General features: G+C 39.5%; 1 protein-coding gene and 1 long non-coding RNA gene across 2 annotated transcripts; one reads left to right on the forward strand and one right to left on the reverse strand.

The window, feature by feature from the left end:
* Positions 1–1,545: 1,545 nt before the first annotated feature.
* LOC141782394 (uncharacterized) lies at positions 1,546–3,965 on the reverse strand. Its single transcript, XR_012597108.1, has 4 exons — positions 3,318–3,965; positions 2,312–2,449; positions 2,026–2,170; positions 1,546–1,790 (listed from the first exon to the last, which is right to left on the reverse strand). It is a non-coding gene; the product is annotated as an uncharacterized LOC141782394 (long non-coding RNA).
* A 1,131-nt stretch (positions 3,966–5,096) lies between these two features.
* On the forward strand, positions 5,097–6,899 carry LOC141782047 (uncharacterized). Its single transcript, XM_074658058.1, has 3 exons — positions 5,097–5,220; positions 5,352–5,711; positions 6,133–6,899. Exons 1-3 carry the CDS (start codon positions 5,166–5,168, stop codon positions 6,486–6,488), a joined length of 771 nt encoding a protein of 256 aa, XP_074514159.1. The 5' UTR covers positions 5,097–5,165; the 3' UTR covers positions 6,489–6,899.
* The last annotated feature ends 9,076 nt before the right edge of the window (positions 6,900–15,975 follow it).

Genomic DNA, 15,975 nt, shown 5'->3' on the forward strand with positions numbered 1-15,975 from the left:
ACCCCTGTTCACTGAAGTGCATTCACTCTTCTCAGGGCAGAAATCCGTTTTTTGACAAAGTATTTTACTGCTTTCCAGTCTCGGTTTCCTAGGGCTTGAGGTTCTGAATCAATGCAGCGCCGACAGTCCATTTTACCTGGAACCTGGTTCATCACGATGCATCTCCTTAAATGCTTTTCCACTGCAGCACATTCCTCTGGTGTCCAGCTTCTTTTCACAGCAGCTTGTTTCCCTAAGTAGGCATAAAAAGAACACATTCAAAGTTTAAGAACTTTAAATCTTAATCAGAACTAAAACACTACTGGTTTGATCACACAGGCCATCCATTGTAGTACTGACTTGGTTCAGAGACCACAAAGGACTTTCCCCCAGTCACTGAGAATTATACTGTACATACTTTTATTCTACACAACAGTTGTGGAGAGATTGTCTATACTCCAGACTACTGCACGCTTACAGACCTATAACTTATGTGCCTTATACCTCTAGAGATATTACCTGAGAACCATCCCTGCTGTCCTATGAAATATGTAAATACAACCAGTGGGTAATAAACATGGGATCAACTTGGTATTGTGTTACAAGGCAGGGATTTTTGTGTACTTTTTGGGTTATACTCACTGGATAGTCACAATAATAGTGTTCAGTGGTAAACTATTACTTCTTGTGTTTTTGATGAGACAATGTTAGTGACTACCTGAAATGAATTATTAGCATGATTGGGTACTAATTACAGTATTATTAGATTAGGATTAGAGGGGAGTATTTCTGCCTATCATAAGACATTATATAAAAAGCTGCTGATTCACAATAGAACCACATTTTGACATTCTGGTTCATTTGGACTGTAGGGACACTACCTGTAGACTACCAGTGCACTGTTTTGCCTATGTGGTGAATTACTTCACTGATGAATTTAATAATTTTTGCAGTAAAAAGAAAAAAATGTTCCATCCTTTTCATGAAGGTCACATGTCAAAGTTATGAAAAAACAAGGTCATGTTATGTTCTACCCCAGGTAGGGGTTCCTGCACTATTTGGCTGACACTAAGACTGCAACAGATACAATATACAGGGCAACTGAGGACTTACAGAATTAGTACCCTGATAAATTAATTATTCTCTCAGGTGATTCCAATCACTGCTCAGTGTCCTCTATTCTACCCACTTTAAGTCAACGATCAATCAAAGACAAATTTCCACTGAGGTGGACAATAAAGTCAGTCAGTCAGTCAGTCAGTCAGTCAGTCAGTCAGTCAATCAATCAATCTATATCTATCAATCTACTTTTCAATCTACTATTCTTCTAAGCTCACCTCTCTTTATTGCCGACTTCCTCTGGTTTTGGGCAGACACTGTGGACGTCACACTGCTCACCGTCACTAGAGCACTAAGGGACTAAACACATTCAAAATAATTTGAATGTGTCAAATGTAGAGTAAAGCATAAAAAGGCACACTCCAGGCATACATTTACTAAAATACTTGGGGAAAAAATATTGAAAACAATAAAGAGTTACTACTTAAAGGGTAGTACCCCCCACAATTAACACCAGACATGCATGCATTGTCTATATGCATGTCTGGCACTCTAGTTAGTGAACATGGTGTTGAGTTTGGGTGGCGCTATCCTTTTAGTGATCACATTGAGTAAAAAAAGAGACTTGCAGGACGGGAACAGCCTCTTCTCGGCCTTTGTGAAGCCATTTCAGACTTAGAATTGGGAGGGCCCTCTGTACTGTCATCACTTGAATCGTAGAGAGCATCAGAAAAGTCTGGTATTCTATCCATCTGCAATAAGGGAGTTAAAGGTATGGTTACTCATTTTTTTTGACATTGTACTAAAATCAAAGATGTATGCTCTGATGAAGGTCTGACAGACCAAAAGCTTAGAATGAAGTGAAATACTGCATAGATCTAAGTGTGCGGATATCTTTTCTATCATCTCATTACAATCAAAGGGGAAAGATTTTGTAGGAAATGGCCTATCAACTAGTTATTAGTATTCAAAGTGTCATAGACATACCAGAATGCTTTTTGTCCTTCTCAGCTTTCGAACAACTTCATTGTCTGATTGCACACTAGAATATTTTTTTATAGAATCCTCATCATCGGTTTCGTGCACTTTACTCTCATTTGAGTCGTACAGAGCATCAGGAAAATCTGGTTCTCTATCAATCCGCAAAAAGGGAGTCATGTCAAGATATAGTTATTCATTTTTGTTTCCATTCTATTAAAACCAATCACAGTGAAAGTTTTTTTGGACTACTAGTCTATCAAAATTGTACCGGCATTCAAAATCCGAGGCATACCAGAATGTTTTCCATCCCCCTGAGCTTTCGAAAAGGTTCATCACAGTGTGGAGTCGGAGGTTGGTCTTTTATACAATCCTCATCGGTTTCATCAGTGTCGGGATACTCCACTAGACGAAACCCTCTGACAGTAAACACCTAAATATAGTTAAACACAAAATAATCAGTATTCATTAAGAGCTGATAGTTGTCATGAATGTGGAGATATTCACAAGTTACAATAGTTGGCTCATGTGAAAACCTTTTCTGAAACAGCATATAACTTTACTCTATTTACAAATTTTAAGTACGTTTACATTTGGCTGACCAAATTTAGGGGCATGGTGGCCCATGGGACCAGTGCATACAAATATGATCTTCTATACTTGTATACCTGTAATAACTTGAGTGTAGATACTGAAAGGTGTTGCCCAAATGATGAGAGATCACTTAGAGTGAGATCCATACAGGAGGGCCCCATGAGGATGTACTAGAAACGTATGTGGGTGTGGTTGTGGTCTCACAACAACATATAAGGGGCTGCAATGGAACATATTCAAACATGCAATTTTTAAACATGCAACAGCGCAGGAAGTGTAAAATTATACCTGTAATAACTTGAGTTTAGATACTGGAAAGTGTTGCCCAAATGATGTAAAATCACTTAGATTGAGATCCATACGGGAGGGCCCCATGAGGGTGGACTAGAAATGTATGTGTGTGTGTGAGCTTAACTGTTAAATTCACCCAGAGGGAGATCTACACCTGAGGGCCCCATGAGGGTGGACTAGAAACATATATGTGTGTGAGGTTAACTGGCACCATGCGGAATGGACTAGAACGTTTTCTGTCAGGTTAACTCTGTTCTCTCAATCAGACGTCTGCCACATCACCCAATGAGTAACACTGACTGAAAAGCTGTATCAGAAAAGCAATGTGAACACCTTCCTATCTTGGTAATTGAACTACATAATGTGCAGGTCAACATAAATAGTTTGTGTTGACAGTGTCTACATTACTCCATTACCTGTGTCCTGGTCATTCTGCCACAGCAGGAGCCTGCATGTTCATCACCTGGAATTCAGATAAAAAACAAGAACGCATTAAGAACTGATGGTAATCATGTTTGTTAAGATATTCACAAGTTACAAAAGTTAGCGCGTTTGAAAACCATTTATGACCATAAATACAAAAGAAAAAACAAAACGGAAATTGAATCTCACATCACAAATCACACAGAAAACAATAAAGAACAAGATGTTTGGCTTTTGAAAATTGTTCTCCCAAGTCTTGGCAACCAGGGGAAAAAATAAATATTCTAATCAACACATATCAAAAACTGTTGTGTAAACTGCTCAGATCCCCGCACATATTCAAACACCATTTTAGAATAGAAAACAAAATAAAAAATGTATACATACATGCAAATAATTGCATAGTTTTTGGCCCAAACTGCATGTGATTATCATAAAGTGGGCATGTCTGTAAAGGGGAGACTCGTGGGTACCCATAGAACCCATTTACATTCACTGATCTGGAGGTCAGAGGTCAAGGGACCCCGTTGAAAATGGACATGCCAGTTTTTCCTCGCTAAAGTTTAGCGTAGCTTTGGAGCGTTATTTAACCTCCTTCCTGAAAAGCTAGCATGACGTGGTTGGTACCAATGGATTCCTTATGTTTTCTAGTTTTATATGATACAACAACGAAGTGTGAAACGGACTCAAGAGCAAATCAAAAAATAAACAAGTAAATATAAAAACATAATTCAAAGCGGTCAACACCCACAGCATAAATCCAGCTGTCCTTCCTGCATTTGTCAGTTTAAACTGTGTTGCTTTTAGTCTGGATTATGACTGTAACTTCTTCATATGTGTGTAATGTTAACATACAATCCGCGCACTGAGCTCTGATTGGTCAGTAGGAGGTGCTGAGTTATAGTGACAGTCTGAGTCACTGTACATCTCAAAGCAGAACTTCTTTTTCCTCAGTTGTAAAATTGTAATCTACTAAACTGGCGCCATCTTGTGTCAGAAGTACATTAGTGTACCTGTGTTGGTGTCAGTCTCCTGGTCAGTCATGTGTAATCAGTAGCACAGAGGAAGAAGTACTGTGAGGACTAAAGACAGACTGTACATCAGGGGTCTCCAACCTTGTTTCCTCAGAGAGCTACTTTGACAAAATGAAAGTGGCCGAGAGCTCCTCATATTTTATATTATTAGTAACATTTATTCACATTGCTCAGCTCCACCCAAACCAGCTGAATAAGCTTCTTTTGTGTGAACATTTAGAAAATGTTGATGTCAAACACTCACATTTTGACATCAACATCTTAAATTCAGCAGCATGTGCATGTTTTTTTTCTGTTTGCATTTCTTTACATTTTCAACGTGTCAAGCTCACACTCATAAATCCACATCAGATTAAAGTCATAGAAAACAAAACTATGTTGTAACTTGTTTTCTGTCTGTCCACATATCACTGTATCACATCACTTACCTTCACATTCCCTTCATCATCTGTAGTTCACATGCATGTATTACATGCATTCAGTCCCTTTAACAGTTAGTGAGATGACTGGCACTGCATGGAGTCAACAAGAGAGGTGTCTGCTGGAGTGGATCCACTTAGGTTCACTCTTATGGACTCATTTAAATGTTCATCTGTCAGTCTGGTTCTGAACTTAGATTTCATGGCATTCAAGACAGCCAGCTGGGCCGTATCGCTTTCTTTGAACCTTTAGCTCGCGACTCAGAAACGAGTCGTGAGCTACTGGTCGCTCGTGAGCGACGTGTTGGAGACCCCCGCTGTAGATTTTCTCTGTTCTACCTGTAACAACTGAACTTGTATCTGATGTGTTTCTGTCTCCTCTCACAGGATGAAGATGATCTGCAGCATCCTGCTGCTCCTCAGTCTGACCTCCTGTGTCTCTGGTTAGTTTACCTTCACTTTATTATCCACAAACACTAAATACACATTCAGACAAACATCTCTAGATGGAGTTTGACATGTTAAAGTTGTGAGTTTGTCTGCTGCTCACTTTCCCTCTCTGTCTCCTCTACAGGATCATTTGTAGTGAATGTGACACAGACCTCCTATCAGGCAGAGGAGAACCACAACATCACACTGGAGTGGATGTTCACAACCAGAACCGACAGTTCCCCCAACTCACTTTATTTCTACTGTGAACTGTTAGCTGATCTCAAACCCTTAGTCCTGTTTCATCTCTATGAAGGTGTTGAGCTCCCAGAGTCTCAGGATAAACAGTTTACAGGACGAGTCCGGTGTGACAAAGACGTCCTCAGAGACGGACGAATCAGACTTCACATGTCCAGACTCAGGATTAATGACTCTGGTCGGTACACGTGTGAAGTGCACACAGGTTATGGTGAAAGCTACAAGATATGTCAACTCAATGTCACAGGTGAGTTGATTCAGTAGAACTCAGTAAGTGAAACCAGACTAAGAGTCTACAGCCCTGCTAGTGCTAAACACATCTTAGTTTAGCATGTTAGCATGCTGCAGTCACGACTGGCACAGAGCCTGGAGGGCAAAACACTGTTCCAACATGGCGGCTAACACTGGGAACTCCATAGAGCGGTGAAGTCCCTCCTCTTCTAGTGGACCACCATGGGACCTGATTTCTGAAAAAATATGAACGCTAGTCAACGCAATCAATATTTGTTTTGATCCTGTTTGAATCGTACCATGAATCACACACATGATGTTTGTCAATTTAAAACATAATGTTTGAAGTCCAGAAAGTCTCAGTTTGTCGTCGTATCATTTTAGTTTAGTGTGAAACTTCAGACAATGAGCCACATTTTATTTTCTGTCCTTTACAGCAGCTGCTGATGAGCCCAAACCTCTGAGACCAACAATGAGACCACAACCAGAGAGACCAACAATGAGACCACAACCAGAGAGTCGGGGAAGGATCGGCCTCTACGTTGGACTGACAGCAGCTCTGGCTCTCTGTGCTGGACTCTGCTTTGTCTTCTGTCTTTCTTTTACTAAATCTACTGGTAATAGAGGAAACATCGATACAGCCGTACAGACGTTCAGTTTCTTAGAGAAACAACCCATCACGACCAACCAAACGACAACCTCCGGTGCTAAGATAAGGTTGTGTCTAGAAGGTAACCCACAAGCTGCGAAAATGTACGAAAACTCTTGCGGCACTCGCTGCCAGACAACCTAACCTAACCTCAACCATCCAACGTCAGTGCCTAACCTCAACCAATAGAGGTCAATTTCTTTATAATTTCTTTATAACAGACCGTTGCTATGTGTAACAGACCGTTGCTATGGGCGCAGTTCGGATGTCGGACTCTGCAGGACCGTTTTTGTGTCAAATTATTGATTTCTTCATTAAGTAGCCGTGTAATAAGAAGGATAATGTACAGCTAGCGGGTCACTGGTGTGAAAGAATCCCCTCCAGGGCGATGAGAGACCCCTCCGCTTCGTGTTATTACAGCAGAAATAACTAATGTCAGGGTAAATGATGCTTCCATCCTTCCAGATGTTTGATGTCAAACAGTATAAAATGTGACTGTTTTGGTAAATGACAGATAACATCACCTCAGAAGTTGTGCTGAGACAAGACGTCTAAACAGTCAAGTCTGGTTGATGTGACTCCATGAAGATCCTCTAAAATCTGTAAACTGTTATATTTGTTTCAGTCATCATCACTGTATGAAGAGTTCATCATTAAGATTTAGCTGTGAGTTGGTTCAGTTTTCCGTTTTAAGTATACACTTATATGGTCCTTCTCCATAACTCAAGCAAGTAACTCAATATTTATCATACATTACTTTTTTTTGTTTCAATTCCTACCTTGGTAATGAAGTGATATTTTGTTCAATGGTTGTCCACATTTAAGGTAAAATAATCCTTTATTATAGTATGTTAATGTAAAGTGTTACAGCAGCAGGACGTGTGGTATATATTTCTCTTTCACACACCATGTGCCTTTTGTAGTCCATCTTCAGATCATTGTAGTTTCACCATGGCAAACCCGCGACACTATCATTAAGTGAGTAAAAATGCAAGAAAAGTATACATATGAGTGTTAGTTTAAATGTACTGTATAAATAAAAGCAGAGTGAAAGCCAGAGTAAACCAGATTATTGCACAGCTGGATTATTGCTCTAAATGATTGTACTATTAATGTTCGTATGAACATAATGTGCACTGGGATTTATGGAAATGTTAGTGAGAAGAGTTGCAAGTGGGTTGTTGTAACGTTACGTTTGAAAAGTCAAAATGCATTTATCTAACCATTTCTCCTTGACCTCGATGGAAAACGTCGTGAGGTCAAGGAAAGATGAGAAGGAGGATTCAGAAGGACTCAGGAAAAGACAACCGTGGTGTTCAGAGAATCCCACTGCTCTTTCACTAGAAGATCCGTAATGATGATGCGACGGCGGCAGATGTTAGATCACAATATTGATCAAAATAATCGTGATTAGCATTTTGCCCATAATCGCTCACTTTTATAGGTCCTACAGTTGTCTCTCCGTCTTTTTCTTCTTTCCCCGACTTTACTTTGGAAGTATTTCTTATTTTAACTCACTAGTCATGTGAATGTTATCTAGGGCCGACTACTCTCTGTCTAGTTTTTCTAACTATTTTGAATATGAAAACGCTTCGTGGTGTCCTCGTAGTGTCCTAGTGGTGTCCTCGCAGTGTCCTCGTAGTGTCTTAGTGGTTTCCTCGTCCTTTAGTGTCGCTCCTCTAGTCAGTCTTGTTCCTGCGTAATACATAAAAGCTGACCAGAAACTGTATTAACCATCGAGGAGAAATCTAGTTGGTGAAATAGTTTTTCTCTCTAATCCCCTACTCTGACTACAGAAACATACAACATTGAGGTTGAAGAACTACTGGAGACCGAGTATAATTGGTCTGATAACATTTTATCACACATTTTATTGAAGATTTTGTCTTGGGTTGTTTAGTGAGCAGGGTTTATTGCAGCTGTAAAACCACCTCCCCGATGTCTTTGTTACTGAACTTTTGATAGCCTGCATTAAAATACCATATTTTAATAAAAACAAGTACTTAACTGAATACATACCACCATTCCGTTCAGTACTGTTATTTAAACATTGTGATCATCATTAATTTTTATTTTTATAATCATTCATGTGATAATCATTATTACGTTATATTGTGTTTATGAAGACTGCTGTTCATTTTGTTGTTAGAGGTTTGATGAATATATTATTGATTAGAAATGGCTGATGAAGTTCACTGGACCAGTAACTATATAGTGTTCTGTATATTCATGAAACAACAGGGAGAGGACACCACCATGCTTTGACCTTTTATTTTTCTTGGATCACTGGTCTGCTGGGAGAGAAACACACAGCAATGGTTAATACATCCTGTTACTGTGAATACTTACAGTGTACATTGAAATGATCACTTACTTCTCTGTCTAATCCCCTCAGTATGTTTTTTCAAGTGTGTGCTGTACAGACATCTAACAGTTTGTGAATTCTGTAAATATCAGTTGTTAACTCTGCATGGTGTGGATGTCCTACACTCACTACGATGCCAGGCTGCTCTCAGGCTGTACAGTATCTGGGTCCTCTTAAAAATGATGTTTTCCATGAGCACCACATCACTGACTTCTTATCCATTATGGACTAAATAAGTATTTCCACTAGACTGACATGTAGGCTACATCCAGCCTTCTTTCTTTCTTTCTTTCTTTCTAAATAAATAATGGTCATAATAGGGCAGACCATGCACAATTCCTGCTTTGCTAATTAATATGTGTTTTAAAGAATTTTTGTCAATAAGCACACACTTAAAGCTGAAGTAGGCGAGATTAGAGCAAATATGATTAAGAAAAGTTATTTTTATAAAACAGTCGCTATATCGTGACAGTAGTACATGAAACAGGTAACCTGAAAAAAATCATGTTCCTCTGTGTCCTCCGGTGCTCCTAACGGCATCTGCAAGATTTCACAGACAGGAGGAAAACAAGCAGTAAGAGCTGATCTGAATTCTGCTGTCTGAGAGCCGGCTGTCAATCACTCGTGAACTCCGACCAAACAGTCAACTAGGCCGCGCTGATCAAATATGAATCAATATTATGTTACGTTAATGACCATGTCTCTCCTCAAATGTTTTCAGAATCATCTTGTAGTGCACGGTTTAGCTGTAAAATTAGAGAGTTTGTGACGCCATTGTGAAATCTGGTGAAAGAATGCTAAATTCTGGTCACATGACCGGAGCACAGCCAATAGGAACGCTGTCTCTCTGAAATGACCTGTGATTGGTCGAAGTCTCCCGTCACAGGCTAGATTTTCTAAAGCCTGAAAACAGAGACATGAGGAGGAGCAGAAGTCTAGTTATCTCTCAGAACACTTGGATTACAATATGCTGAAAGGTTATTATGGAATTTTTGCCCAATGATGCCAAAAATATACCGCCTACTAACTTGTAAAACTGAAAATTTAACAGGAAAGTAAAACATTAAAAGTTCAAGATATTTCCTTCCCCTTTCACCTGCCTCAGAAAGCTTTTTGCAATGCAGTTGTCACCAAAATTGAGGTTATGTTTGAATGAACAAAACATATTGCAATGTTCAATCAGCAGACTTTGGTGTTTCTGCTGACTGATGGCTGAGTGTAAAACAGTCCTGACAGGAGATCTGATGCTACTTCCTCCCTCAGAGCTCTGAGGAGTCTTCTGGAAAAGATAAAGACACTCTCTCTCTCTCTCTCTCTCTCTTGAGGCATTACAAATGTGCACTTTTAAAATGCTGCTGTCAAAATAGAGGCATCTACCAGCAGCAATATCACCACCCTCTGCTCAAGTGTAAAAGGACACTGTGATGTGGATTCAGTGCTGTGACAGCGGGAGACTACCCCCGTGTGGACACAGAGGTGGACTGCAGTTTGTGAAACTTCAGTATTTCAACTGGCTCACAATTATGATTTAGAATGGATTTTTTTTAGATCTTATTGATTACTTTAAGGCCCTTCATGGCCTGCTTCTCACTCTTCCTGACTTTTTATTCCCAGATCCTAATCTTACATTTCATGTTTTAGTCTTTTAGTTTTTGTTTATAGATTATTTTTTGGGGCTTTTTGTGATGAATGTTGATTATTATGTAGCCCAGTTAAAATGATGCATATATAAATAGTTGTCTGTGATAAATAAATAAATACGGTTTGTTAAAAAAAAAAAGAATGGTAAAAATACATATTTTTCATGCGTGTATTCTTTTAATTTTATTTTGATGAAGCTTTTCATTTGACAGAGTGGCATCCTTCTGTGTATCTAATCACGTGCTTTTGGTTTTTGGCTGGCGTGCGTGTGCATGCACAGAGAGAGAGAGAGAGAGAGAGAGAGAGAGACAGAGAGAGGAAAAGTTTGTATTAAACATGTCTGAGTCTGTCAACTAGAGAACCTCCAAGAGGACATGCTTTTCACAATGACGGAGTTACAGAACATTTCTACCTGAAGTTTGCTCCGTTGTAACCTGTAATCTGTAGCCTATGAGGCCGCTCGTTAACTAAGTGAGTGGTGAATTAGCACAGTTGTGTCGTCTGCTGTTATAGCTAACCCAGCTAACACATTATCTTCGTCTGGACTCTTTCCGAAGTGGAAGCAAGAGACAACACCCAGGCAAGGCCTATGGAAAGGAGGCTGGGTCACGCCTCATATCTAGGGGGGTTTAACACATGCGCAGTAGAATCTGGTCTGCGCTCGCCGAAATTGAGCCAATCGCAACGCACGACCGCAGCTTGAGTTACACTGCGCATGCGTTATACCCCTTCTCTGCCCGTGATTCAACCTCCTTTCTGTAGGCCTTGCACCCAGGTAGCTCTCTGAGTCGTCCGGTGAATGGACAGAGTTCCTCTGGCAACGCTGGTTAACCACCAGACTTGGTGGTGATGCCCAGAGGACATCAGAACTACCTCAAAGGTACCAACCACACTGCTTTATTTAGTTTATGCTCCTGTTGAGTCAGTGTATCTTTTGGTTATTAAATTTTCCTTTCACAAGCGGATATTAAAGAACAAAAAATAAGTGGTTATTGTGGTGATTTTCGTTTTACAATACAAAAATTAAAATTGAAATACAAGACGTTTTTCTTTATCAGGGTTAAAAAGGGGATGAACTAAACTTAAAAAAGCAGGTTGATTTTCATGTTCTATTTCTAAAAACAAAAAATAAAATCACTAGAAGACAGAAACAAAGAAACGTCCCGTTTTTTCATCTTCTGTGACCGGAAGTTGCCATTTACAAAGTAAGAGCATGTATGAGGACGGTGCTGCTGTGTAACAGAAGGTGATGGACATGGATCGATCCATGTCCATCGTTTTACGCAGTACGTCGTTTTTTTGAAACAATAAAAGGGTTTGTCTCAGGTAAGAAGACATGACTGCAGTCATGTCTTTTCCCCCTCTCATACACGTCACCGTCCTCATACACGCAACTTCCGGTCGCAGAATATGAAAAAACGGGTGTTTTGTGATTTTATTTTTTGTTTTTAGAAATCGAAAATGAAAATCAACCTGTTTTTAAAGTTTAGTTCATCCCTTTATGACCCTGATAAAGAAAAACGCCTTGTATTTCAATTTTATTTTTTGTAATTTAAAACGAAAATCAAATAACAACTTATTTTTAGTTTTTTAATATCCGTTTGTGAAAGGAAAATCGAATGACCAGAAGATACACTGATCCTGTTGGATTGAAGTGACCGCTAAGTTTTTGGCCCCTACGATCACAAGCAGCGAACCAGCTGCCTTCAACGATTTGATTTGATATTTTGCTGGCTTAGTATGTAAATATTGGTGTGTGTTTGGTCAATAAGATAAGTTACGGGAAAATATGCTGTTGCTATGGTTTGAATACACAGTATGTTTGCTGTTAAGTGGAAACACTTGTTTAAGAAACAAAAGTAGAAAACACAAGTTTAAGTTAATATTGTTTTATTTATTTTTTCCTTACATTTAAAGTAAGAAATTACTTATTTCTATTTTAAAACGGTTTCTGGGTGTGTTTATTATTTCAGAGGTTAAAGGGTGTATATAGCCTTGTGCTAAATGGTACACTCAATTATTTCTGTAGTGACCCAAGATAAATAACATTGAGTAAATCCGAGTTACCCTACAGAAGTTAATAGGGGGGAAAGAACTCAGGGCCTGCACCTACATACATAAGAGGGTAGACGGGCTACAATTATTATGTGTTATATCATTAAAAAAGCATATCACCGAATGATCAATAACAGATTTTGATTAAACTGGACCGTGTGAATATCATTATCATTAGTTTCCCAGCGAGAAAAAATGCCATGTGAATATAAATTATATTTATAAATTTGACACACACACACATGATAACCGGAGGGGTGGGGGGGTCCTCCCTCAAGAAATGTATGTATGTATGTAAAGCAAAAACACAAAATGCAGGCAGCAGGTGACAATTCAAAATAAAATATAATGGAATTTAATGCAGCAAGGCTAAACCCCAGGACTTTAATAGCTCATATGTGTTTCAGAAAGATTCCTGCTCATGTTTAAAAAATGACACATGCACATTGAAAACTTTTCCCAGATATCTGTGTTCTCTGAGAAGTGGAGAATAAAGTCGTAATATTTGAAGAAAAACTCTACCTGCCCTATAGTTTGCTGTGCATTACGTTACTGCTACGCTGATATGGTAGTATCCCCTTCACACCGTCTGACAGACACAGAACCCCGGTTTGGGACTCTCTGGATGAGAGAGTTTCCTGAGGTGACCAAGGCATTTGAAGAGCTGTTAGAGATGTGAGCCCTCCATGTTGCTGCTGGAGCTTTTTGTGGTTCTGATGTACGACAGAACCAGCGACATCGTGGAAGTGGTTGAAGCAAGGGAACAGCTTTTTTTAATCAGAAATCTAGGCGTCTGGAGAACAACTTGTAAAGTGCACAGCCTACCAGGCCAATTTACTGTATATATTCCTAACCCTGTGCTGCCACGCTCTTCTGACTTGGGGTTAGGTGAAGGAGGGAATAGAGTGGCGACCACACCTCCAGATGCATCCACTGTGGCTGCAGGAAGGGATGCACTTGATGCTGTAAATGAGCCAAGGCAGTGCCCAAATGCAATGCTCTTTGTTACTGCTCAGAAGATGTCAAGATCGGTTACATTAGTTATTTACCCAAACGGGTGGGACTGTATGGAAGAAACACAAATGTTATCTGCCGCTGTCGTCAAGGCTTGCTAACTTCGCCTCCCAGCCCTCGCTCCAGCCTCGGTCTGGGTCTCATTCACATGAACGGAGGAAGGGAAATAACTCTGGATTCAGCTATTAGTGCATTTTACAACTTGTAGGACCTACTGATTTAAATAAGGGCTATTAGAGTGTTCATACTGGGGAGTTGATTCACCTAAAAAAACAATTATCCGCTGAGTTACAGGCGTCTCTTTCCCAATCCTGATCACATTCAAAGCCCTCCATAGCACCCTCTTATACATGTATTTCTGTATTTATAACCCAATACTCTGCACCAGGATTTCTCAGATCTTCTGACCAAATTGCTCTTAAATATCCCACGGTCCAGGCTTAAAACATATAGGGAGACTGTGCTTTTACCGTTTTAGCTCCAACACTATGGAATTGCTTCCCTTCAATGTCAGATCAGCTGAGTCTGAACCACATTTTAAAAAATGTGTAAAAACCCACCTACAGTATATAGGCTGTCGTTCTGTTGCTCGAAAATCCTTTTGTTTTATTTATCTATCCATTGTTTTGTGTTTGTTATATTGCTTTTATTGTTGAGGATCTGCTTCCTTTTTATAAATTGTATTGTATTATGCATTTTAAAGCACTTTGTGTGTGTGTGTATATATATATATATATATATATACATATATATATATATATATACATATATGTATATATATATATATATATATAAATATATATATAAATACATATATATAAATATATATACATACATATAAATATATATATAAAAATATAAATATATATATATATATATGATTTTGTGCTTCAGTGCATTTTCAAAAATATATATATATTATATATTATATAATATTATATATATATATATGTGTGTGTGTGTATATACAGTGGAGGAAATAAGTATTTGATCCCTTGCCGATTTTGTAAGTTTGCCCTCTTACAAAGAAAAGAACGGTCTATAATTTTAATGGTAGGTTTATTTTAACAGTGAGAGACAGAATATAAAAAAAAAAATCCAGAAAATCAATTCATATAAAAGTTATAAATTGATTTGTATTTTATTGTGGGAAATAAGTATTTGATCCCCTAGCAACCAACAAGAATTCTGGCCCCCACAGACCGGTTAGATTAGTCCTCTCGCTTTAAGAAAGTACTCTGAATCTCAACTCGTGACCTGTATAAAAGACAACTGTCTCAACTCATTACCTGTATAAAAGACACTTGTCCACAATCAGATTCCAACCTCTCCACCATGGGCAAGACCAAAGGGCTGTCTAAGGACGTCAGGGACAAGATTGTAGACCTGCACAAGACTGGAATGGGCTACAAGACCATCAGCAAGCAGCTTTGTGAGAAGGAGACAACTGTTGGTGCCATTATTCGGAAATGGAAGAAACACAAAATGACCATCAATCGCCCTCGGTCTGGGGCTCCACGCAAGATCTCGTCTCGTGGGGTATCGATGATCATGAGAAAGGTGAGGGATCAGCCCAGAACTACACGGGAGGAACTTCTTAATGATCGCAAGACAGCTGGGACCACAATCACCAAGAAAACCATTGGTAACACACTATGCCGTAATGGTTTAAAATCCTGCAGCGCCCGCAATGTCCCCCTGCTCAAGAAGGAACATGTACAGGCCCGTCTGTTTGCCAATGAACACCTGAATGATTCAGAGAAGGCTTGGGAGAAGGTGATGTGGTCAGATGAGACCAAAATCGAGCTCTTTGGCATCAACTCGACTCGCCGTGTTTGGAGGAAGAGAAATGCTGACTATAACCCCAAGAACACCATCCCCACCGTCAAGCATGGAGGTGGAAACATTATGTTTTGGGGGTGTTTCTCTGCTAAGGGGACAGGACGACTTCACCGCATCGAAGGGAGGATGGACGGGGCCATGTACCGTGAAATGTTGGGCGACAACCTTCTTCCCTCAGCCAGGACACTGAAAATGGGTCGTGGATGGGTCTTCCAGCACGACAATGACCAAAAACATACGGCCAAGGCAACAAAGGAGTGGCTCAAGAAGAAACACATTAAGGTCATGGAGTGACCTAGCCAGTCTCCGGACCTTAATTCCATAGAAAATCTGTGGAGGGAGCTGAAGCTTCGAGTTGCCAAGCGACAGCCTCGAAACCTTAAGGATTTGGAGATGATCTGCAAAGAGGAGTGGACCAAAATCCCCCCTGAGATGTGCGCAAACCTGGTGACCAACTACAAGAAACATCTGACCTCTGTGCTTGCCAACAACGTTTCTCCACCAAGTACTGAGCCATGTTTTGCTAGGGGATCAAATACTTATTTCCCACAATCAAATGCAAATCAATTTATAACTTTTATATGAATTGATTTTCTGGATTTTTTTTTTATATTCTGTCTCTCACTGTTAAAATAAACCTACCATTAAAATTATAGACCGTTCTTTTCTTTGTAAGTGGGCAAACTTACAAAATCGGCAAGGGATCAAATACTT

The sequence above is a fragment of the Sebastes fasciatus genome, chromosome 14 (assembly GCF_043250625.1).
Source record: "Sebastes fasciatus isolate fSebFas1 chromosome 14, fSebFas1.pri, whole genome shotgun sequence".
NCBI lineage: Eukaryota > Metazoa > Chordata > Actinopteri > Perciformes > Sebastidae > Sebastes > Sebastes fasciatus.